Here is a 25420-nt window from a genome sequence, read left to right as displayed (position 1 = left end):
AACTTGAGGATACAATAAAGTAAGTATTGGTGATATTACGGATAACGGGGGTAGAATAAGCTGAAGTGTTACTGTAACACACCCAAAGAAAGACTCTAGGTCTGACCAACCGTCTCAGTCGTGGGCAAAAAGATGACAGTCAATAAAATTCTAAAAGATAATTTATTGACAAAAAATATATCAAGAGATAAAAGATAAAACAGTTCAGTGTCCCATTTATGAATCGTATAAAAACACACAGTCCCAAGGCCAGAGCCAGCTATGCCACACGGCCAGTTGCACTCCACGTGTTGCCTGTAACAGGGTTAGAAGTTGTCCTTGGAGACCCACCACCCTGCAAGCATATAGCCAGTGGTCACTCCAGCCTCTGCAACTCTGCTGCCTTTAGGCTGTGGCATATAATAGGCCCTGGCCTGCACAGAGAGACAAAACGACACAGCAGTGTTTGTAGTGTGGGCTATAAGTGGACCAGTGTATCAGTGCAATCAAGTACACCTGCCTCTAATTAGTCCAACCCCATTCCAGCCATTGGCTCACCAAAAATGTGACACACACACACAAAACCACTCCCAACCCAGTGCAACTTCACACAATAATATGGAGCTGAATTAACACAGGCACATTAGTCTACCATGTTACATTACAAGTATCTTCATCAACTCCACAATAAATGTTTATGAGGAAGTTACACAAACACATTAAAGAGGGTGGATAGGAGCTTTTCATGGTTTACACATCATTATAAGGCTTGTCCACAGGTGGCTTTTCACATATCTTATGTATAACAATTGTTATTTGAATCGTTAGAACACAATTCAACTGTCAGGGCTCTGTGTGCGGGCAGGCAGAGATGAGGATCCAAATGCAGGACTCGGAAAACGGAATGTAACTCAAAAACCTCAGCTTTATTGCTGGCAGGAAAACAAACATGAAGTGAGGCTGGAACACTGAGACCAAGGACACACAGGCATAATCTGTGGGTACGACACGGCACTGGGCATGGGAAAACACAGGGCTTAAATACACAGGGTAGTAATGAGGAAATGGGCCACAGAAGGGAGACACAGCTGGGAGAGATCAGGGCTAACGAGACATGGGGAACAAAGCTGCACACACTAACATAAGACAAAGACTTTCACAATAAAACAGGAAACATGAATCACAACTCAGAGACATGGACTCAACACAGAGACAGAAAATGAAACATGGAACTGAACTATACATGAAACCACCATTCCTTAAACATGGATAATAGAAACATGAAACTAATAATAATAATAATAAACATCACAGCAAGAGAATGAGAAACAATCCAAAACACCAAGATAACTGAAACACAAAGTACCAGAGAGACAAAGAATAATCCATGATGCAAAAGTGAACCAAAACATAATAAACTCAAAATACTGGGTCCAATGGACCCAGAACCGTGACATCAACAAAAAGTGTTTGAAATAGTCTCTAAACTGAGGTGACATTTACTTTCAGTCAGCTTATCCGACTGCTAGCAAAGGGTGCATAGAAGGCAGTAGGATACTTTTAACACAGATTTGAGTTGTAAAGATTTAATCTTTTATTTGTTTAAAAAATACATTTCAAAATCAACAAGTGGCAAGATGCAGGTCACATAAATGTAACATTTTTTGCTTCTCCTAGTGTGCTGTAATACTCAAGATTTGTTTTGCTGTTTTCATTCTCCAGAGTTCGGTGGAAACGAGGAGCGAGAGAGAGCCGCCTGGTGGTGTATCTGAAAGAAGAGGATCTCTGAAGAGAACAGTTAGTAGGTAAATCTCACTTTGTTTTGTGATTATATATTTTTAAATGGCACTGTCATGATGTGCTGTGTATAAGACCCAAATGCAGAACTCTCAGAGACAAGACTGAAACTGAAGAAACTAAGAACCACGAACTGGGAAAACCACACAGCAAAATGAGGGTACAACGCACCACGGAAAACACAGGGCTTTTTGTTTTGATTGGTAATTTATTTCAACATGTGAACAATATACAAGTACATTTAGAAAAGAAATAAGAGAGAGAAAAAATATACTATACAAATTACATACAAAAAAACATTCTGATTAATTTACATGTTGAAAGGGAGTGGGAAGAAGTATACACTTATTTAATCCCACCCCTGTCCCATAAATTATCAGTGAATATTTAGTCAGCTTCCTTACTGATATAATTTGTAATAAAAATAGTGAACAGATTTCTGATATACTATATACTATAATATCACATCATGAATTTTTTGTTTGTTTGTTTTTAAATAGAGACATTCACTTAATTTAAATATTTTCCTTTTCTTTATAGATCGAGAAGATCATGTTTTTATAACTCTTTTTGAACAGTTTTATGTTTGGACATTGCTTTAATTCCATATTCAGTTTGTTCCATAGTTTCACTCCTTGAACAGAAACACAAAAGCCTTTTCTTGTAGTACGTACCTTCATTGTTTTGAAGTTACAAAAACCCCTTAAATTATAACTTCCTTCTTTCAAAAAAAACATACTCTGAATATTACCTGGCAGTTCTTTATTTTTTGCTTTGAATAGAATTTGTGCTGTTTGGAATTTCACTATATCGTCAATTTTCAATATTTCTGACTGCAAAAATAGTGAGTTTGTATGTTCCCTATAACCTGCATTGTGGATGATTCGAATTGCTTTCTTTTGAAGAGTAAAAAGTGAATGTAATGTGGTTTTATAGTTATTGCCCCAGACCTCTGCACAATAGCTTAAGTATGGTGAAACCAGTGAACAGTAGAGAATATGAAGTGATGTTCTGTCGAATACCTGTTTTGCCTTGTTTAGTACTGCAATGCTTTGTGATACGTTGGAATGAATATATCTTACGTGAGCTCTCCAGTTAAGTTTTTCATCTATTATTACCCCCAGAAATTTATTTTCACTGACTCTTTCAATATCAACACCATTTATTTGAATCTTTGCATTTGTATTTAAACTACTATTTCCAAATAACATAAGTTTAGATTTATTCAAATTTAATGATAATTTGTTTTTATCAAGCCAGAACTTCACTTTACTTATTTCATTAGTCATATCCTCCAATAAATTCTGCAGATCATCACCAGAGCAAAAAATGTTTGTATCGTCAGCAAAGAGAACCATTTTTAATACTTTGGACACTTTACAGATGTCGTTAATGTACAAGTTGAAGAATTTTGGACCCAAAACTGACCCTTGGGGTACACCACAAGCAATGTCCATACATAAGGAGCAACCACCATTTATTTTCACAAACTGCTTTCTGTCACTTAAATAACTCCGGACCCAATCTAAAACTACCCCTCTGACACCATAACGTTCCAGTTTTCTTATTAATATATCATGATCTATAGTGTCAAATGCCTTTGTCAAGTCTATGAATAACCCAGCCACATATTGCTTTTTGTCTATGGAATTTGTGATGTATTCTATTGAATCTAATAGTGCCGATGATGTTGATCTGCTTGATCTGAATCCGTACTGACTCTCAGTGAGTAGTTTATGTTTATCTATAAATTTTTCCAGTCTGTTTTTAAACAGTTTTTCAAGAACTTTTGAGAATTGAGGTAGTAAAGAGACATAAATACACACTGGAACAAACAGGGAATGGGAGACAGGAGGGAAACACAGCTGGGAGAAATCAGAGCTAATGAGACAAGGGGAAGCAAAACCAGACACACTGCACAGGGACTATCAAAATAAAACAGGAAGCACGCGACAGACACAGAAACACAGACTTGACACCGAACAAAAGGGACACAGGAGCAAAACCCAAGAACTAGAAATGACAGAACAAAGAACTAGAGAGCTAAAAAAAACTACCGGGAGAGAAACCTAAACACTAATAGTGACAACAATGATGAAGTCTACGATCAAAAAACAGAACGAAACCCAAAACACTGGGTCACCGACTCAGGACTGTGACAGGTACGTAAAATACTGACGTCTCCTTTTGTCCTGCGTGGCAGGATGGTGAAGAAGTTCCCAGAAGCTGTGGTAAACATCGCAGTCACCAGTTCAGTCAGTCCGAAGCTGGAGGACAGCATCTCAGAACAGTGTGAAGACGGAGTGAATGGGTGTGTTTTAGCTTCTAAACACACCTTACACAGGTAATAAACATGCTCGTGTTGTTATTGTTTGTTTATACTGAAGTACTGTTTCTGACCACTGATTTATAATTAAAGGGCTGCTGTAATATTTGATTTGGGAATTACTTGGAAAATGTTTTGTAATAAACTGTTTAATCAGTTGGAAAAGTGAAATGTCTGTGTGTGATTTTACAGAAGTTACTTTAGTAACTTAAAACTATTTGGATATTTGTGAGTGGGATATATGTAAAAAAGTAAGTTAGAGCAACTCAGCTAATGTAATGTGTCAACTTAATATTACCAGAAAATCTAAATCAATATGAGGTTGTTCAGCTTAATTATGCTTTCGGTGGTCAAAGTAAAACACGTTGGTTTGTTAAACCAGCCGAGTTTGCCAAACCTAAAAATTACTTGCTGGATTTATTGAACAACACTGAGCTGAGTGGAAACTTTGGGCACATTTTTTTAAGTTGAGCCAACAAAACGTTTTATAGAGTGGAGAAGATGATGTTGTAAACTTGTGCAACATGCAGTGGTTGGATGTTATCACCAAACAGTGTTGGTCAAGTTACTTGAAAAAAGTAATCAGTAACTAATTACTGAAGTAACGCGTTACTGCCCATCCCTGTCACCAAATATTACATCCTGTGACATGTACAGACCCCAGTGTGTGCATTCACTGCTGTAGTCTGACTGCAGCTAGAAGACCTCTGAAGTCTCTCTCACGCACCAGCAGAACATGTAGCAGTCTGCCACTGAAGGAAGTACTCGGGGCTTTAAGAGTGACCGCCATGGAGGGGGGAGTATTATCTAACAGGTACGACAGTTCAGCCAACATTCTCTTATTGCTCACTACCACCACTGGGTCAAGAGGGCGTCCCACAACAGGCCTTCAGCTTGTTCCCAGTATGCTGCTGCCCCAGCAGACCACACCATGAAACACGAGTTATGATGCACTTCTTTCTGTGTGCTGTGGTGAGTGGACATCCAAGCCTTCTTGATTCCATAATCTAACACGGCAAAAATGATCAGAATAAAAGGCAGAACATACAAAACCAATCTGCAGGTTTGCAGTCCGGGCAGCGGTCCCCTGGTGTCTCTGCTGGGAATTTCCACTGTGGACATCTCATCTCACAGAATGAAAAGGGAAGAACCCTATATAGAAAATAGTACATTTAGTGAGTTTTTAAAACTTTTTTTCTTTAAATTAAAACCTCTTGAGACCCAAAGCTGCCAGTAGCGGGGGCAGAGGGGGTGAACTGTAGCTGAACACTATTGGCATGTGTGGTGTCCACAACAACCTCAGGATCGCCACTAAATGCTCATAGAAACCATTTCATCCAAACTCAGCAAAAACAAGTGAGCTAAACTTACAGCCCAGATTCTATTCAGCTGCAAGACTTCAGACTGCAGTTCAGTTTTTTTACACGGCGCCAAATCACAACAGCAGTCGCCTCAGGGTGCTTTATATTGTAAGGTAGACCTGCAATAATACATGCATTATCTTCAGGCATGCTATAGGAGTGTTTGATATTTGGTATGTCAGAAACACTCGTGTAAAATATTGCTTAGCTGTGACTAAAGAAGAGACCTTGCTCATTTGGCAGGACATACACTTTTCCACCGTTTGTTGTATTGTCTACACACAAGTTGTGATTATATCACAGAAATGTGTGATGATGAAATTACTGTTTCTCATGAACAAATCATTGACTACACCACATTTTGCGTACCTATAATAAATAGTATTATGAGAAAAGTCCAAGTACAGCTTTGTGGGACAGGTTTGAGCCACTTACTGTTATTACTGTTTAAATTAAACCTGTTTGTGATCAGTGCTGTTGTCAGGGTGTTTTTGTGTTAAAGGATTAGACCAGAGACATGCTGCAGAAGGTAACTTTATTGAGAACACAAACACAGGAAATCAATAGGCCCTATCTAACACCCATGAGTGCAACATAGCCATCTAGGAAGCGCATGGCCCCTTTTTCGCCACCTTCACAGTATTCTTCTCTTCTCTGTAGGAGAGAAAAACAAACATAGATTCAGTGTGTGTGTGTGCGTGTGCGCGTGCGTGTGTGTGTGTTACATGCCTGTTCTTCTTGCAGAGAAGACACTCGGTGTCATAGGTTTTTCCATCGCTCCCACATACTGGAGCATACTCCTTGGTGCAGATTCCTCCTTCGTACTTCCCACAGTTGGGCTGGATACAAAAGCAGGCAGTGACAGGATTACTGATTCTTAATTTAATCCCTTCAGCAAGTCTTGGGTTTAACCTCCAGTGCCTGGTAGACCTCTGAACAGACCCACACGGGGGTCACCATTAACAGGTGCTCATTTCTTAACTTCTTAACTGAATCAGGAAAATCTGAATCATCTTTATTTGTTTGTGTACACAAACAAGGAATTGCTCTCTGCATGCAAAGAACAAATGTTTTCAAGTAGCAGTATCTATAGTACACACACACAAACACAGGTGTGTGTGTGTATATATATATTTCAATGCGTTAGTATGGTCAGCTCGTTAACGCGTTAGTTAGCGCAGTGCAGCCCCACGCACGGGGCTCGCTAACGAAGAATTGCCGTGTTAATTCAGTTATGGCGTTGATGTTATTTTAACGCTGACAGCACTAATATATATATATATATATGTATATATTCACACACACATATATTGGCAAGAATACCAGAGGCACAAAACACCAGCTACTGGCAGACCGAGCAGTCAGCTGAGACTGCAACACTAGGCTGACCAACCTGTGCAAGAAGGCCTATGACTCAGTGCCCCACAGCTGGATCCTGGAATGCCGAGAACTGTACAAGATCAACAGGACCCTGAGAGCCTTCATCAGGTGCTCAATGGGGATGTGGCGTACAACACTAGCCCATAGCACAAGTCACCATCAAGTACCTCCTGCACAATCCAGTTTCTCTGTCCTGTCTTTGTTTATCGTACAGTTAGTATTGTATAGTATTGTATAGTTAGTAAATAGTACCTTTTAATCCCTTAATTTTACCGAATTTACCAATTTAGCATGTTATTTATTTGTAATTCCTAGTTTTATATCTCTTGGAGATCATTAACAAGACTGGCTACGCAGTTGTCAGCAGCCACCTCCTGTTCATGGATGACATCAAGCTGTATGCTAAGAGTGAGAGGGAAGGTAGTCAGAACTGAGGGGATCGAACTACCAGAAGGCAACATTGCAGACATAGAGGACAGCTACAGGTACCTGGGGATAGGGATGGGTATCGAAACCCGGTTCTTGTTGAGAACCGGTTCCCACTGTTTCAATTCCTTGGAATCGTTTGCCATTTTTGCAAACGATTCCCTTATCGATTCCAGTCGCCCCGAATGACGTCACCACGTTGCGGAGCGTCATTTACCTGACAGGAAACACGGCGCCTAAGCTCAACGCTCAAAAGTTTGGTTAGACTTTATGAGAACAGATGACATCAGGGCAACTTGCAATACTTGCAAAGTAGATGTTTCATTTAAGGGAGGAAACACTACGAATATGCAAAAGCATTTGCTCACAAAACACACGATGACCTTAAATGAATGTCGTGTTTTTAATTCACTCCGGACTCGTGAATCTCAACCCAGCAGCAGCGGTAACGTTTGCACGTCCTCTCCCGTTAATGCAGCAGGTAAATAATCAACTAACAGTGCATATTATGTTAGCGCGATCTGCCTTATTACAAAACCTGCCATTACTGTGCATTTAGTGACCATGATGAGACAGACAGACAGAGTCTGGCTCAGATGCTGGCAGCTCTCGCTGCAGTCTACCGGTAGCGTCTCCTTTCAGGCCAGGACAGACGAATGTCACCGGCCTAGAGGGAAGCGAGCCGGCGTCAGGAACAGGCTGAGAGCTCGTGCACACCGCACACCTCTGCCTAGCATCCTGCTCGCCAACGTCCAGTCACTGGAGAACAAGCTTGACGACCTCAGGGCCAGGATAAAGTTCCAGAGAGACATTCGGGACTGCAATCTCCTCTGCTTCACCGAGACATGGCTGAACCCAGCGGTGCCGGACCACGCCATCCAGCCGGCCGAGTTCTTCTCGGTTCACCGCATGGACAGGACACGGGACTCGGGGAAGTCAAGGGGAGGCGGCGTGTGTTTAATGGTGAACAACAACTGGTGCAACAGTGCGAACGTTGTTCCTCTCACACGCTCCTGCACACCAAATCTGGAACTACTGTCCATCATGTGTCGTCCTTTTTATCTACCTCGGGAATTTACATCGGTCATTGTAAGTGCCGTTTATATTCCACCACAAGCGGACACGGTCACCGCCTTATGCGAGCTGCATGAGGCACTCACACAGCACCAGACACAACACCGGGACGCTGCGCTTATTGTGACGGGGGACTTTAATAGCGCCAACCTCAAACGCGCAGCGCCGAACTTTTATCAACACATCACCTGCCCCACCAGGGGTGAAAGGACACTGGACCACTGCTACACTACGGTCAAGGACGGCTACAAGGCACAATCTCACCCTCCGTTTGGCAAATCTGATCACGCCGCCATCTTCCTCATGCCAAAATACAAACAAAGGCTGAAACAGGAAGTTCCGGTTCAGAGGAAGGTCGCGCGCTGGACGGATCAATCGGTGGCCGCGTTACAGGACGCACTCGATGACGCAGACTGGGGCATGTTCAGAAACAGCTCCGATGATGACGTCAACGTGTTTACGGAAGCGGTTGTGGGATTCATCGGGAAACTAGCGGATGATACCGTGGAGACAAAGACTATCACAACGTTTCCCAACCAGAAGCCGTGGGTGGATAAAACCATCCGCGACGCTCTGAGATCCCGCACCGCTGCCTACAACACGGGACTCACGACGGGGGACATGGACCCGTACAAAGCCGCGTCATATAACGTGCGGAGGGCGGTGAAAGAGGCGAAGCAGCGCTACGGGAGGAAACTAGAGTCACAACTCCAACAGAGTGACTCTAGGAGCCTGTGGCGGGGACTAAGGACAATAACGGACTATAAAGCACCAACAACCGGTATGACGAACGCGGCCGTGACTCTGGCAGACGAGCTGAACACTTTCTATGCTCGCTTCGAGGCTGCAGCTAAGGTCTCCAACAATGCTAGTGCTAGCGGCGCTAACGGCTGCAGACAGGAAGATACTGCCAGCACCGGAAACGTGCTCGTCATCTCCGAGCATGAAGTAAGGAGAGCCTTCAAAAGAGTGAACACCAGGAAAGCAGCAGGACCAGACGGCATCCCAGGTCGTATCCTAAGAGACTGCGCATACCAGCTAGCTCCTGTGTTCACTGAGATATTCAACATCTCTTTATCTCAGTCGGTGATCCCCACATGCTTCAAAGAGTCCATCATTGTTCCTGTCCCGAAGAAACCCCACCCTGCTTCTCTCAATGACTATCGCCCTGTAGCCCTCACCTCAGTAGTGATGAAGTGCTTTGAACGCCTGGTCAGAGACTTCATCATTTCTTCACTACCAGACACACTGGACCCACTACAGTTCGCTTACCGTCCAAATCGTTCCACAGACGATGCCATCTCTCATCTCCTCCACACATCACTCACTCACTTGGACACTAGAAGGGGGAATTATGTTAAAATGCTCTTCATAGACTACAGCTCTGCATTTAACACCATAATTCCCTCCACACTCACCACCAAGCTGGAGCATCTGGGACTCAGCTCATCTATGTGTCAGTGGATCTCCAACTTCCTAACTGGCAGACCACAGGCAGTAAGGATGGGCGGACATGTCTCAGCCTCCACCACTCTCAGCACTGGAGCCCCCCAGGGGTGTGTTCTGAGCCCCCTGCTGTACTCTTTGTACACATATGACTGTGTGGCCACTACCAGCTCCACCACCATCATCAAGTTTGCTGACGACACCGTCGTGGTGGGCCTGATCTCTGATAACAACGAGACGGCCTACCTGAAGGAGATTAGGAATCTGGAGAACTGGTGCCAGAGGAACAACCTCCTTCTAAACGTCAGTAAGACAAAGGAGCTGATAGTGGACTTCAGCACTAAGCAGGAGAGGAACTACCAGACCCCTGTCATCAACGAGTGCCCAGTGGAGAGAGTGGACAGCTTCAAATACCTCGGAGTTCACATCACGCAGGACCTGTCATGGTCCTGTCACATCAACACCGTGGTGAAAAAGGCCCGTCAGCGTCTCTACCACCTCAGACGCTTGAGAGACTTCCAACTGCCCTCCAAGGTGCTCAGGAACTTTTACTCCTGCACCATAGAGAGCATCCTGGCGGGAAACATCTTAACCTGGTTCGGGAACAGCACCATGCAGGACAGACGAGCTCTACAGAGGGTTGTGCGGTCAGCTGAGCGCACCATCCGCTCCGAGCTCCCTGACCTGCACTCAATCTACAGCAGGCGGTGCTGGACCAAGGCCAGGAAGATCGTGAAGGACCTCAGCCATCCCAACAACAGACTGTTCTCTCTGTTGAGGTCAGGAAAGCGATTCCGCTCCCTGAAGACCAACACAGAGAGACTGAGGAGGAGCTTCTTCCCGCAGGCGATACGGTCTCTCAATCACACCACCACACAGTACTGACCCACACATACAGTTCTTACACACACTGGACATTCTGGACTTTGGTTTTGCACAACACTGGTCACTATATTCTTCATTTCCAGTTAATACTTGTACAGCTGCTGTTATTGTGTATATATTTATTTATATTTCTTCATACATTCTTATATAGTTCTATATTGTGTATTTTGTTGTACAGTTATTTTATTTTCAACTTTAGTTTATATATTTTATCTTATTCTTCCCAGTTAAATTTACCCTTCATTCTAATTTGTGTTGTACAGTTATTTCATTTTTAACCTTAATTTATATTTTATTCCTTCCTAGTTAAATTTACCCTTTTTAATTTTTCATATTTATTTCCTATCTTATTCATAGCCTTTTCCTTTTTTTTCTTTAGGTCACGAGCAGTTGTCCAAGCATTTCACTGCATATCGTACTGTGTATGACTGTGTACGTGACAAATAAAATTTGAATTTGAATTTGAATTTGAAGGACATGTCCTGGTCAAAAATGACTCCAAGGTTCCTCACAGTGTTACTGGAGGCCAAGGTAATGCCATCCAGAGGAAGAATCTGGTTAGATACCATATTTCTAAGCTTTTCAGGGCCGAGTACAATAACCTCAGTACAGTTTGTGCTGACCTTTTTGGGTGGTAATATCAGCATGAAGTTCAAAACACAGTTTATGACCAAAAAGAACACCTAAATACTTGCAAATCTCCACAATAACCTCATTCTTTCCTAAATTTCAAAACAGAAAATTAGAGGTCACCTAGAAAGTACAGATATTTGTGTAAAAATAAGAAAAATAAATATTGCCTGTGTCCAGCTCCCAGCAGCGACACTGACCACAGCCGAATGCAACACGCTGAAGAAAAAGTGTTTCTTACAAAACAAAACTGATAAAGGGGTGAATAAAAACCTTGAACTTTGACAAGGATGATCTCAACACTTTTAATAATAATACTGAACCATAACTTTCCCCAATACTGTTTTTCCTTTAAGCTGTTAAAGGTTTCTCAAGAAGAACAGTTCCATGAGGCTCTGAGAAACCAAATACATGTTTAAACTTGATGGTTTGATCTCTGTTAACGGGAAGATCTTGAAAGGGGCGACTCCCGTAAGTAGAAAGGCATCGTAAATAAAGGTAATTAGTTAAAAGAACGTTGTATTCATTTGAAGTGACCATGCCCACTAAGAAGATCCTGGAAAACATTTAAGACGGGAGAAATAAAAATACTGAATAAGACCAACTCGTACCTCTGTGAGATCAACAAGAGCTTCTGATCTTGGTCCTCCAGATGTCCTCAACTTGTGGTTGTTTGGAAACACAGATGCTGTCTCATCCTGGTGGGAAAGGACTGCACAAACATACACACATGTATTATTTGTGTATTTGTATATATGCTTGTGATCGACCCTGTTTTAACCATCACAATTTCATATCCGGTAAGTATGAGGGTAACCAGCAGTTTGTCCATCAGTTTATAATCCCGGTAAGCATAATAAGAGGATGTCATCTGAACGTCCTGTTACGTTGCTCCACTCCAGGTCTTTGATGTGTGAATATGAAAAACATGTTTTGGTCTCTGACAACATCAAAGAAACTCTTCCAGTTTAAATATATTCCTGATCATAAAGGACATCAGGTCTTATCTTGTAAACTAAGGTTTGATAATAATCTGCAGTTCACTTGTTAATGTCGTTTCAAGAGAGAAAACTGGAACTAAAAAAATAATCTGTTTATTTCTTCTGACTATCCTTGAATCCTAAAAGCACACAGTGAATGATAATTTAGGCATTTTTGTATTGTTTAATTAATTAATTAATTAATGTACTGAAATGGACTGAATGTCTTTGTTATAATTATTTGTTTTTACAAATTGTAAACGTTCTTTTAAATTAGTCTTGCTAACATATTTTACATGCACCTAAAACCTCAGTTAAAAGGAGGAAAAAGTTATTTAAAGAAGAGCCTGAGACAGAAAATGTTCTGAAGATCATCAGTTTGTGCTGTGAATGAACTCACCACAGACAGAAAACAGCAGAACAGCCCAGAACAGCACGGTCAGCTTCATAGCTTCCAGTTTGTAGACGTGTTTCTCTGGCAGCAGGTGTGTGTTTCACATGTTATCCTTATACACACACACACTGTGGTCCTGACTGAAGCCGTCCTTTGATTGGCTTCGTTGTAAAGGAAAGGAGACACTCCCACAAGAATACGTCACTGGATAGAAAGAAAACAGCATCCAAAAACTAATATCCAGTTGAAAATGAAGAAGTACAGGGATGTCCACGCCAACAGTTACCCTGTGTTTGGCTTCCTGGAAGGAGGTATTCTTCCAGGTTGGGAAACTTTCAGATTTTGTGGTTTTGCATTTGTGCAAAATAACCCCAACATTTCAGAAAAACAGAATAAAGCTGCTAAAATGGCCCAAACACCTGAACACACACGCACACACAGACACACACACACACAGGGAAATGAATAACGTTACGTCGAAACCAAGCACACCATTATTTTTCTTGTGGCGTTACCAATAAGTGTGATGTGTCACATGGCCCTCTTCCTATTGAAGAAACAAAAGTTGTATCCAAGATGGCCGACTTCTAAATGGCCACCATGGTCACCACCCATCTTGAGGAGTTTGCCCCTCACATATACTAATGTGCCACAAACAGAACTTTAATATCACCAACCATTCCCATGTTGTCACGCTGTATCCATGGCCCACCCTGTTGTACTACTTTTTACTTGCTCCCTACATGTTTACAGTTTGAGCCTAAACAGCAGCACATGGCCTGCAGTCCTTTTATTAATCACCAGAGGATGTTGCATAAAAGAGGCGACCTGTGCCAAAGTCAGGGGTTAAAGGGGACGGTGGTAAATGGACTGATTCTTAAACAGCACTTTTCTACTCTCCCAGAATACTCGCTGTATACAACATGCCTCATTCACACAAGTGCAAACTAATCTACATTCACACACTGATAAACACATCGGAGGGCAACTTGGGGTTGGTATCGTGCCCAAGGATAGGGCTTTGGAGTTGACGTCACGCCGCAATGCATTATGGGAGCGCAGCGCCATTTTCGGGGTCTACGAATCAACACAAACACACTGTGTTGGAACGACGACTACAAGAAAGATGCTTAAAAGCAGCTCAAAAGAGAACGTACTGTATAGAGACCGATTTCATTCAGAGGCGAAGCAGCGGTACTTGCAGAAAATAGCCTGCATTGGAAATGTGGACCCGTATGAAATACGGCCGTGGATTAAAAACCCTGAAGACCAACTGCTACTGACGTAGCCTGACATATTTCATACCTTATCTGTGGAATCAGCGCGTACAAGTCGTCATTCAAACAAAGGTAAGTCAGCTCGAGTACTGCGAGTGAAATGCGTTTGATTTCCCTGCAAACATTCAGATTAGTGCAGCATAAATTCATTCATGAGGGGAAATTACAGTGAGAACATGTGGAGGCTGTCAGAGGGATAACAGTGAGTTCAGTGCATTGATGTGACATTGTCCTGAAGCATTGTTATTCTTTATGGTTAAAGAAATTGCACTAATTTATTCATATTTATTATAAATAATCCTAATTAAACATCTTGCTTCCATGTTTGTATCTTGTGTCACTAAAAATACAATTTATTTTAATTTTATATATTGATCAATGACCTGCAGAATCTCCTTATCATATTAAGGGATTCATAATTGTCACTTTATGCTTTCTCCATCTCTAAAGTGATGACATCCTTGCATTACCGGTACATACTTTAGGTTCATTTTCTGCAGGCAGATTTACACTATAACATGCAGCGTTCTATAGATGGACACATAAAGAAATGAAAAATTACATGTATGTGCTAACTTTCTAAACACTTTGTTACATTTATGATAAAGTAGATAAAACACATTTACGTCGGCCTTGGCTCATAGTTCTTGTCTTTAAATGAACTTTGTCTGTGTGTGTTTCAGGTCCTGCACTCTCAAAGACTGAATGAACCAGCATTGCAGCCATGGGTCACTGTGAGCATCACAGGGAAGGTTGAAGCCGCCCGCTGCACCTGTAAGGCCGGAGTCGCAGAGACCTGCAGCCACGTCGCTGCTCTTCTGTTTAATGTAGAAGCAGCAGTGTTGATCCGTGGCACAAGGACTGTTACAGATGAACCTGCATACTGGGTTTTGCTGGGTAATGTGACCAAGATACAGCCAGAGGTTGGCCATAAGATAGACTTCTCCTCTTCAGCTGCCCAAAAAAAGGCTCTTGATCAAAACCTAAACAGACCATCTGTAGTGACAGGGAAAAGGAGCCGTCCTCAAAACAGAAAAACCCCACCTGCTACTGTGGAGGAGTTGTCACTGCTATTGGATACTTTGCTGGAACACAGTAAAGCTGTGGGTTGTGGGCATGACCCATAATGTTTTATCTAGGGGTCTAGATGTATGCCTGTAGTGCACTGCCGTGTAAATAATTTGCATTTACTGAATATGTACTGACTGAGTCCCACTGTTCAAAAGTTGAATAAAGAAACAAACTAATTTTTGCCTTTTTTTTTTTTTTTTTTTTTATTAAAACCACCTTATAGAACATCACATCAGTTACAATGATGATATCATTTATAGTTTACAAATGACAAAATGTTTACACAAAATCATGAGTGTTTACATGACATCACCCACTACTAACATTATTTACTGTATCTTTTGAAAAAAATACAGCAATTTTAACAGCACAAGACTTAAGAATATTTAACAGGAGCAGGTTTCATTCTTCCCTGGTTTTATTATCACACTGTTCACCAAACGCAGCAAACCTTCACCATCTTATCCAGGAGGGTCACCTCTTCACCTTCACATGGAAGAAGTAATCTGATTGGCATGGTGGTATGTTTGCAGCAGGTCCCTTGTGTAGCGCTGGAACCCAGTCACGATGTTTCATCCATTTCATCGGCTGGTTTGCTGCAATAATGCCAAATAATTAGCAACTCTATAAATAGAAGGTAGTTCTGCAAAATCACTCAGTAGGATGTTTGTTCTAATTTGCTATGAGCTCAGAGCGCATCGAAAATAAAACTAATAGGCTATAAAGATATGAACATATTTAGAACTTACCGGAATGAAAATGTCTGGAGCACCAACAGATATTTGGAGATGGAAGAGAACTGGAGCTGGTCTCACAGCTGCTCTCCAGGCTGGACGCCTTCGTTTGGTAACATCGATACACGAGCTGCTCATGTTGCTTCCAGGTTGGGAAAGAATGAAAAGATAAACCATTTTCAAGCTTATTCTCTTTCCGGTCATGTGATCGAACATTGCAGCCGACCACACAGCAAATACGAACCATGGCTGTTGTGTGTGACTTCGCTCCCTTTTCACTTGCGCTAGACCCCCAAAATGGCGGATCGGGCCAAAATCCTTTCCACGCCCACCCCCCGTGACATCACGCTCCAAAGCCCTATATCCGGTTGTTCAGTCTGACGTCACTAGCCGTGTCTGGACCTAAACTCTGCTGCAGGTCCATATATCAAACATCACTGTGGCATTACTGAGAGTTGAAAAACTGTCTAAAGTCTTTCATCTTTAATAAAATGATCAGCGTTCTGCTCTACCAGGTGTAACAATTGAGTTTAACATCCAGGCATCCATGAAAACGGAATTTATGACATTTAACGGAGTTAGAAGTTAGCAGGGAGTTAGCTCGCTAGCTTCTATCTAAATACAATATAGCATGTCCTGACTGCGGGGTTTTGGAAACAAATTAAAACGTACAGCTCTGTTATCACTTCCAACATAAATGAAGACAGAAAACTAAACAGCAGTGACGTTTGTAGGGTTACTGAAGTTGGGCTAGCTGGCGGGAGCCTGGGATTGTTTAGCTAAACGGCCCTAAACTGTTTCCCATTCATTCTCTATGGTAGCGCTAAAGCACTACGGGTGTGATATATTTTTGGCCACTACGGTCTTCCGGCGCTGTTGCGAGTTTGAGATGCGGCGGCACTTTGAAAAAATCTCCTCTTTTACGTTTCGGGAGAGAAAACAAGTAACTCACCTCTCGCAACACATCCCAACGCTCCTCATTCATTGATCAAAGGTAAGAAACGTCGTTTGAAATAAGAATAAACAAACAGAATACATTTACAGCTGTATATTACAGGTAATAGGCGTGTTGCGATTGCATTTACGAAGCATCCATCGCTCAGTTAAAGACGGTGGGAGTTTATCTGCTGTTGTAAAGTGTCACGGTAAAAAATGAATGAACGTGATCCTTAAATAAATTGCGTGTTTCATTGACGTGTTTTACTGTTAAATAAACTTTGTAGGTTTCCGACTGCTGTGACACTGACATTACTATAATGTGGTACAATTAAATAACCGATAAGTGTCTTGTTATGAGATGACATGCTAAATGACTGAACCTGCTTAAAAAATGTATTGCTTTCATCTTGTAATGGGCAGTAATCTTATCAATGCGAAAATCTATTTTGATATCTCTCTAACATGAGCAATGCCCACTCGTGTATGAATAAACACGATAGCTTAAATAGATATGTTGATAATCTACCAGCAATTCTTATGTGCCATGACTGCTAAGCAGTTATCACAAATTTTGCAGATAATCATTCAACCATGAAAGGTTTTTATTTACAGACAGAACAGTTTGTTATACCTGGAGGAAAAAACAATTTTATCGCAAATGTTGTCAATGTTCTTTCAAATTGTGTCTCGTTATTGTTCTCCTGCATCCTGCTGTCTAAACCAAGCAGCAAGATTATAACCTGGAATGTCTTTGTTTCTGTTTGGAATCAATTTTGTTTAATATAATTGTTTATTTTTTCACTGCATGTCAAGATGCACAAAGGTTTGTTGCGCCATATCCAGGGAAAATCTCTGTGGCGTTCCGCAAGAGGCCACTTGGATACCTCGTCAAAAGAAGCTCGACGGATTAAAAATGACCCCAAACTGCAGGACAAGTCTGCACCTGTGAGGGAAGACGATGCTCTGACTGTCATCTATCAGAGAGGAGGGGATGAGTCTGACATGAAGGAAGTGCAGGGAGAGTACATCCTGCAGTTTGGAAAATATAAAGGGAAATCTTTCCGGTGGCTTCTGGAGAATGATGTCGGGTACACCATGTACCTGATCAAAGATCTCCAGAAGGAAGAGGCTGCAGGGACCTCTGTGGAAGAAGGGCATGGCAAGGAGAGCTTGCATTCATTTGTACAGTATACCCTCAGCTTTACAGAGATAAAAGCTCTTCTGGACTATGAGGCCAGCAGAGTGAGTGTTGCTGCAGAAGCCTCTGAGGATGATCAGCTGGTTGGCTTTGGCTCACGAGCCAAGAGCACCTGGAAGGAGATTCAGGAGTCTCCTTTCTATGAGGCAGAGAGACAAAGATGGGTGGAAGAAAAGAGGAAATAGGGGAGAAACTGTTGATATTGTACATAATATAGTTTTGTTCTAGTTTTGTAATGTTTATTTTGTTTATATAAATAAAAACTGATTGTAAATATAAAAATGTGAATAAATTGTGTTCTTTAAAAATAGCAGCACAGCTCTCTTCTTTATAACCTCTTAGAGTTCACCTGTATGTTTATATACCTGTGTGTGCTCACCATCAGGTAATCAGTTTTAAGAAGCTGTGAGTGCTGCCCTGAAAGCTTACATATTATTTCTAAATCACTTCATGTAATGATAACAAGCCATCCTTTCTCTAGTGGGGTCTCACAGCTTTTATCTTTATAATCTTTCTGGTTGATTTATATCATTAGAAACATGACTGCTGTCTTGTATCTGTGTGACTGTACAGCCTATTTCAGACATGACAACCAGACAGTGTCTGAAGTTATCTTTAATGCATGAAACACAGCTGGAGATAGTCCAGACACTTTCTCACTGATATTTTTGGTTTAGGTATTGTTGCTTTCTGGCTTGAAGCTTATCTACAAAAGCAGTTCAATAAGGAGAGATCATGTGGAAAAACCGAACATGATTTATTGAGATACAGAAATCAATGTAACTGTTAGGAAGTTAGACTCCAATGACCCATCATAGCAGAAGAAATCTCAGCAGTGACAGGATTTTGCATAAGCCACACCCCAGTCAAAATGCTGGTAGTGATGAAGATGGAGGCTGGGACAGGGTTCTGAGTGACCACGGTGAGGAGGAGAAAGGAGAGAGGGCGGGCTGCATGGCTGTGGATCTGAAACGCAGAATGGTAGAAGCAGAAGAGCAACAGATTTAAAGCATGCAGAGTGGAGGCTGGCAAGAGCATGACTGGAATAAAGTAATGATGTCAGTACTGAGTTTGTGCTGGAAAATGAATAGATATAAACTAACAGCCACCAGGAAGCAGACAGATGACTTATTACAGACATGCCTTGTTTAAATTATGTATAAGCATCATTTTCTATGTCATCAGAATGTATCTGTATTATAGTTTTAGCTTTAGTCTTTTTATTAAAAGTTGGATGTCTGCATAATTGTAGACTATATGTCTGGTATGTATCATCTCAAGACTGTCATGATACAGTCTGAGTTATGACAGTATAGGTACGTAATGCAGAAAAATTGCTCCACAGGCCATAACACTATATAATATAAATAAAATGATAATGAAATAAAAATTAAAAGCAAAGTGAAAAATAAATGTTATCCACAATAAGTAGATTGAAAATGGTGTTTAACTTTTGATAATGTAACACAACCTTTGTCCCAACCAGGACTCGAACCCGCGCTCAGACAGTTCAGTGTAAAAAAACCCATTTTTTTCCAATGCCCGAAAAGCTGCGATTTGATTGGCTGTTTCTCCGTTACACCTATACGTTAGGAGAACAACTGAGATAATCCATCCAAAATACGAGGTTAGTCATTCATATACTGCTGCATGGGCTGAGCTGCAGTTACATCCTAAGGTTTTAAAAACTGAGCTTAAATAAATGATTAGCGGTAATAAAAGCCGAGGGAGGTCAACAGTGATCACTGACAGTCAGTGATCCCTGTTGACCTCCCTTTCTTTTGAGATCAAATAGAAGAAAATACATAACATTAAACATGTTAACAACACAAAAGCCATATTAAACGCAGACTACTTTAGACCCGGAAGTAGGATTCGTGGCGTCATCGCTGAACAACCAGATTTGACATGCAGACTGGGGAAGCTAAGGCTCGAACCACCAATCAGTAGCTGATCTGCTCCACCACCTGAGCCACAGCCACCCAGATGGTGGAGTTGTTGTTTGTTATTTGTTTTGTTTTTGCCACAACACCAGAACAACTGCGGGTGTCCTTAATAAGTTACAGTTGCAGTACTTCTAACTAGCTCAACAAACATCAGCACGCACACACTGTTTGTGTGCAGTGTGTTGCACAGTGTACCTGCTGGCTAAAGGTCCAGCTGCTGCATTTCACAGGGAGAAACAAGAAAGAGCTAGCTTCACTCAGAGTTGGAGAAAGATAAGAAAGACTGGAGAGGAAGAGGAGAGGTCAGATTTAAAGTGTGGTCTGCTCAGTGGGATTTTATAAACTGGAAATTTCAAGCTTACATGTAAATCCTCGTGTTTTTAAATCAGGGTTTGTGCACAAGACATTGTTTTTTTAATATCGTGGAATGTGCTACAAATCAAACTGAGGTAGACTAGCTGCTATTCAGAGGCTCCATTACAACCATGCTTAGGATCCCCCCCCTGCTGGATCCACTTTGACCCCTGACTCTGCACATTTTACTGTTAAGAGGCAAAGTCACCTTCTACAATGTAGGCAGCAGTGTGTGTACATATCTCCCTTCTGTTTCTTCAGATTCAGGCTGAGTGTAGTTATAACTACATATAATATAAAAGTATTTTACAGTTTTGTACTGTTCTTCTAGAATATCATTAAATTCACATAAATAGACTGATTTCACATTTCAAACGTAAATTAACGTAAAATCACTGTAAATGTAATAAAACATAATCTTCTTGTTTTTTAAATGTATCTGTCTGTACATGAGCATATTTAGATTGAAATACATTCACAAATGTATCATGATTTCACAAATATCTGTCCGTTATTTGAAAGATTGAACTGTTAAATTCAAATGTAATGCTATGGAAAAGTATATAACATGATTCTTATAAACTTTCTTTTACATCAAATAATAATTATTATTATTGTTACTTTGGGCGATCGTGGCTCAAGAGTTGGCAGTTTGCCTTGTAATCAGAAGGTTGCCGGTTCGAGCCCCGGCTCGGACAGTCTCGGTCGTTGTGTCCTTGGGCGAGACACTTCACCTGCCACCTACTGGTGATGGTCAGAGGGGAATTATAAAGTGGAATTGAGGGTCTCAAAGAGCGCTATATGATTGCAGTCCATTATTATTTAAACCAACTGTTAACTGTATATTTCTGTACATTTAAGTATTATGATTCATATTGCTGCATTCACTGACCTTGTTTATAGGTAATTTCATTGTTTAATCACATTAAATTGTTCCTAATTTAATGTTTAAAAGCACTTGAAAAAGGCAAAATCCCATGTAAAATTAGGGCAACAAACCGTATTTTCATTACTGGAAATAACCGTATTTTTATGAGTAAGTTATTTTCTGTTATTTTACGGTATTGTTTTGGCGCCCCAGCTGCCAGAATATTACTGTTTTTTTAAGATGTTTTTTCTAACAGTGTACAATATCTACTGATATTATTTGTATGATAGCACAAGGTTCACAAACCTCATATAGAAACCTCCTTTTTACTGGTTTCAGAGCCTGTACTTTTTACTTTTACTTGAGTAAAGAAGTTGAATCAGTGAGTAGTTTTTAACAGTAGTATTTATACTAACACGTAAGTACAGAACGCCTGTGCTTTTGCCATCTCGTTGGTCTCTGGATTTCAGCTGGATTGGGCTGAAAGGCCATTAAACCTGCCAGCTTTATTCCCCATTTCATAATATGTTTTATTCATATATCTGACATGTCCTTCTGCCTTATAAGTTAGTAACCCATGTAACTGTCGTTAGTTTTTCAATTGTAACATTTTCTCTATTGTATAATTCCTTCATCTTAATGCATGATCCCACACAGAAGTCTAGCCAGTCTTCATTTGGGCACATTTCAAATTGTTATTTTCATGACTCCTATTGTTTCAGTGAAGATGACAAAATGTGTTTCATCATCGTGAAAAAACGTCCTCATGATTGGTACACATGCTAAACAGGACAGCAACTCCCTACATGATGCACTGCGTACTCAAACCCTTTCTCTGACTCAAGAAACCCTAAATCATTTCTCTTGATTGGGTTATTGATTGTGCTACATTATAACTATGATGTTATGATATGTTCCCCTTTTTGTTTAAACAAGTGTTTCCCATAAATGTGCTTCACTTGTAGATGGGTGTGAGATATGTCCACGACATATGTCAGGAAAAACAAAGAAATGGCATTAATAACACAGAGCAGGACCTCCAGTCAACCACGGTCGTTTAACTGTGTTTACCTCTGTGCTGGTCAGAGGGGTGAGACCTTCCCCCTCTGTGGGAAAAAAGGCTCAGTACGATGTCAAAGAGGCCCAGATGAGTGTAATCTGCTCATATCGAACCACCAGGACATTAAGAAATATCTCTTCTATTACTGTGACATGTAACTGTCCACATCGTCTTCATGTTTATGGATTTATGGCATTCATTGTTCCTCGTGTAGGTTCAACTCCCCTCCTCTTGTTTTCTTTCTTACAGTTGAGTCAACAGACCTCTGCCCTTTACCCTTAACGTCCAGCCTTCCTTCAGCTGTCCTTAACATGCTCCGTTTCTCCACAGCATATCTCGACTCTCCAGCAGCAGCGTGGCCTCCGTTAGTGCAGCGAAAGTCTCCTCTCCGGTGTGCAGATATATTTTCACTTTTGCTGGATGCAGACATTTGGCCTGGACATCCTTTCTTTTGATTTCGTGAACATTTGCTGTCTTCATTCGTGGATCGGGACAGTTGTCTTTTTTAAAGAATGTCCATTTATGTAAAAAAAGACTTTTTGGCTCCATGCTTGTTATTTTTTGCTGTGCTGAGGAATCTCACTATTATCGACCTGGGAGGTGCTGGTGAATCTCGAGGACTAGTTTGGATGTCTGGATGTCCAATTGGGAGGTAGTTTCAGTGTCTGCTGAGCAGCTCTTTCACAACTCTGACTGTATCCTTCCTTTCACTTGCCTCTGGGACCTGGAAGATTGGAATGTTATTGGCCTGTTTTGGAGATCTTTGCGGAGAGGATCCATACCCGGTGAATTCTGTACCGCAGCACCCAGCGCTGCAACATGACTGTGTCTTGGACCATTCTAGCTCTTTCATGTCCTGGGGGGCAGGCCTGTGGCTCCCCCCACACACTATTAGATACTTAAACACAGAAACCTTATGAGCACAGCACGCTCACACACACAGGTGCCCACACACCATCTTGGTCGGCTGCTGCCTCTAAACATGTCATGTAATATTAATACTGTGTGCTGCTCAGTAACACTTATCATATGTATGTTACTCTTAGTTATACATATGCTGGTTGTTGCTATGGTTTCCCTGCTGTGTGGTTTTTTTCAGCAGGTATTCAAGCAGATTGTCTTGTTTTTTCTCTCCCTGCCAAACTTGTCTTACTTTCTTCTTTTGCTTTTCTGTCCCCCAGTTTTGTCTGTTGTGATTTTAATATCTCAAAATAAAAAAATCCTAATAAAATATGACATTATAGCAAAAGGCGTAATGGTCTACTTGAGGAACAAAGATCTGTTTTTTGGTCTTCTGACTGCCCACTAAAAAAATCTACCCTTGTCATATTCGTTCTCTGAATGACCATGTAGAATTTCTGGCAAATATTTGTAACATATTTTGGAATAATATTTCATGTTTTCCAGTCACATGACGTAGTCTGTTCGAAAACATCACCTGCTGGTGCATTCAAGTGCTCTGTGGTGGAACCTGACCAAATTATCAACCAAACAAAAGTTAACCCCCCAAAAAGAACTTTTCACGGTTAATTAATTGGCCTTTTGTGCTTTACGTTTTATTACTGGCTATGGAAGTCGTGTACATCATTGTTCTTTGTATGCTGCTGCTAAATGTCCATCTTTGCATATTCACAGACTCTCCCATTGGTTGATTTTTATCTATAAATCTCTCCTTGGGCTGGTTCCATCTTATTTATGTGTTTATATGTGTAAAAACCACAACCAATACAACCTTCGTTCGAACAAAATCATACAATTGATTGTCCCAAAAATCAGAACAGAATTGGGGGAAAAGGCCTTTAAATACGCTGCCCCTGCTTCCTGGAATAATCTGCAGAAGGAACTGAAATGATCAGAATTGGTTACCTTGGGAGAGTTTAAGTCTGTCTTAAAGGAACGAGAGAACAGCTCTTTTACTCAGTGTGATTGTTTTTAATGTACTCTTAATTTGATCTGTTATTGTATATTTTACACATGTTTGTATGGGATATTGTATTTGTTTTAAATGTTATATACCTATGTGGTATGTGACTTTTGTTGCTATGATGCCAGGTCTCCCTTGTAAATGAGATTTTTAATCTCAATGAGATTTTTACCTGGATAAATAAAGGATTAATAAAAATTAATTGGCCTTTAACATACGTCGACACGCGATAGGACAAAAAAACTAATTAAAAAAGAAACAAAATATACAAAATTTTAAGGCCATTCAAACTAGGAATGTTGCGTTATAAAGCATTTATACTGCGGGCATACATAAAGCATATTTCCTTTCTTAGCACTAAGTTTTGTGGCATATTTTTTATATTTACTTTTATTTCCGATAGCAACTGAAGGGGCCATGAGGTACCTTAGCTAATCGCCTCCAACGGCAACCAGCTGAGAGAAAGGGTAGAGAAGACAAGATGGCGGAGTGAGTGGGTTGTACTTTGTACAGACGGTTTCGACCCTTAAAGTTTGCTGAAAACGTCTTTAAAAGATCGAAGAAGCAACGGCACCCGCGAGAGTATAAAGATTTACTTTCGCTCTTCACTGCAGAGGAAACCTGGACAGTTTCTCCGTTGCGTTCGTTACGACGACGTTAGCTTGATGCTAACGTTAGCTAACGTTAGATTTGACGGACATTAGTTGCTACTTCGAGGTAGCTGGTTGGGTGTTAAAGGCCTTAGGCTTGTTCTAATTTAGTTCTGGATGTTTGTACGTCGATACTAACACGCCATTGAGCGTTTACCTGACCAGTTTGTGTTTTAACTAAGATTATTGTAGCCAGACGAAAGCCAGAAAACTATATATGAGATCTATCGAAGCCTGGTTCATTGGTTTTCGAAAATATTTTGTAGTAACAGCTAGCCCACATTGCCCCCTGTAACACCAAGTGGATATACGGGACGCCGTATGTTCTGCTGACAATCGGGCTAAATTGCCACAGAATTTCCTAAAGCAAATCAGGTGGAATTTGATATCTGGTGGATATGGCGAGCAGCAGTGGCTCTAAAGCAGAGTTCATAGTCGGTGGAAAATACAAACTCGTCAGAAAAATCGGATCAGGATCTTTCGGCGACATATATCTGGCCATCAACATCACAAATGGAGAGGTAATATGGTGCATCTTTCTACATCTTGGATTGTTTAGCTGTCTTCTGGAAGTTGCTAAATAATTTTACCGAATATGACGGTAGCTTTGTCCTATGTGTGCGATAACTTTATAGGTTGGAAAGTGCACAGCTTCTATTTATCTGCTAGGGTTACACAATACTTTTAGCTGCATTCAGTTTATGAATCCCTGGATGTTAGT

At 41.0% G+C, this 25420-nt stretch overlaps 1 protein-coding gene across 4 annotated transcripts in view; it reads left to right on the top strand.

Moving 5' to 3' along the window:
* Window positions 1–24498: 24498 nt before the first annotated feature.
* Window positions 24499–25420, top strand: part of csnk1a1 (casein kinase 1, alpha 1) — a gene marked incomplete at its 3' end in the record, with an annotated part of 29934 nt that continues 29012 nt past the window's right edge. For 3 of the 4 annotated variants that reach the window (XM_080901480.1, XM_080901478.1, XM_080901479.1), the window contains exon 1: window positions 24499–25220. In XM_080901480.1, coding sequence (XP_080757606.1) covers window positions 25098–25220 — 123 coding nt within the window. In that variant the 5' untranslated portion in view covers window positions 24499–25097. The remainder of the gene's footprint in view (window positions 25221–25420) is intronic. The other variant, XM_080901481.1, reaches the window with a different exon arrangement.

This window comes from Rhamphochromis sp. 'chilingali' (genome assembly GCF_963969265.1).
Source record: "Rhamphochromis sp. 'chilingali' genome assembly, chromosome: 13".
Lineage (NCBI taxonomy): Eukaryota > Metazoa > Chordata > Actinopteri > Cichliformes > Cichlidae > Rhamphochromis > Rhamphochromis sp. 'chilingali'.
The sequence above is the reverse complement of the archived record's forward strand: the minus strand, read 5'-3'. Positions and strand labels throughout refer to the sequence as shown.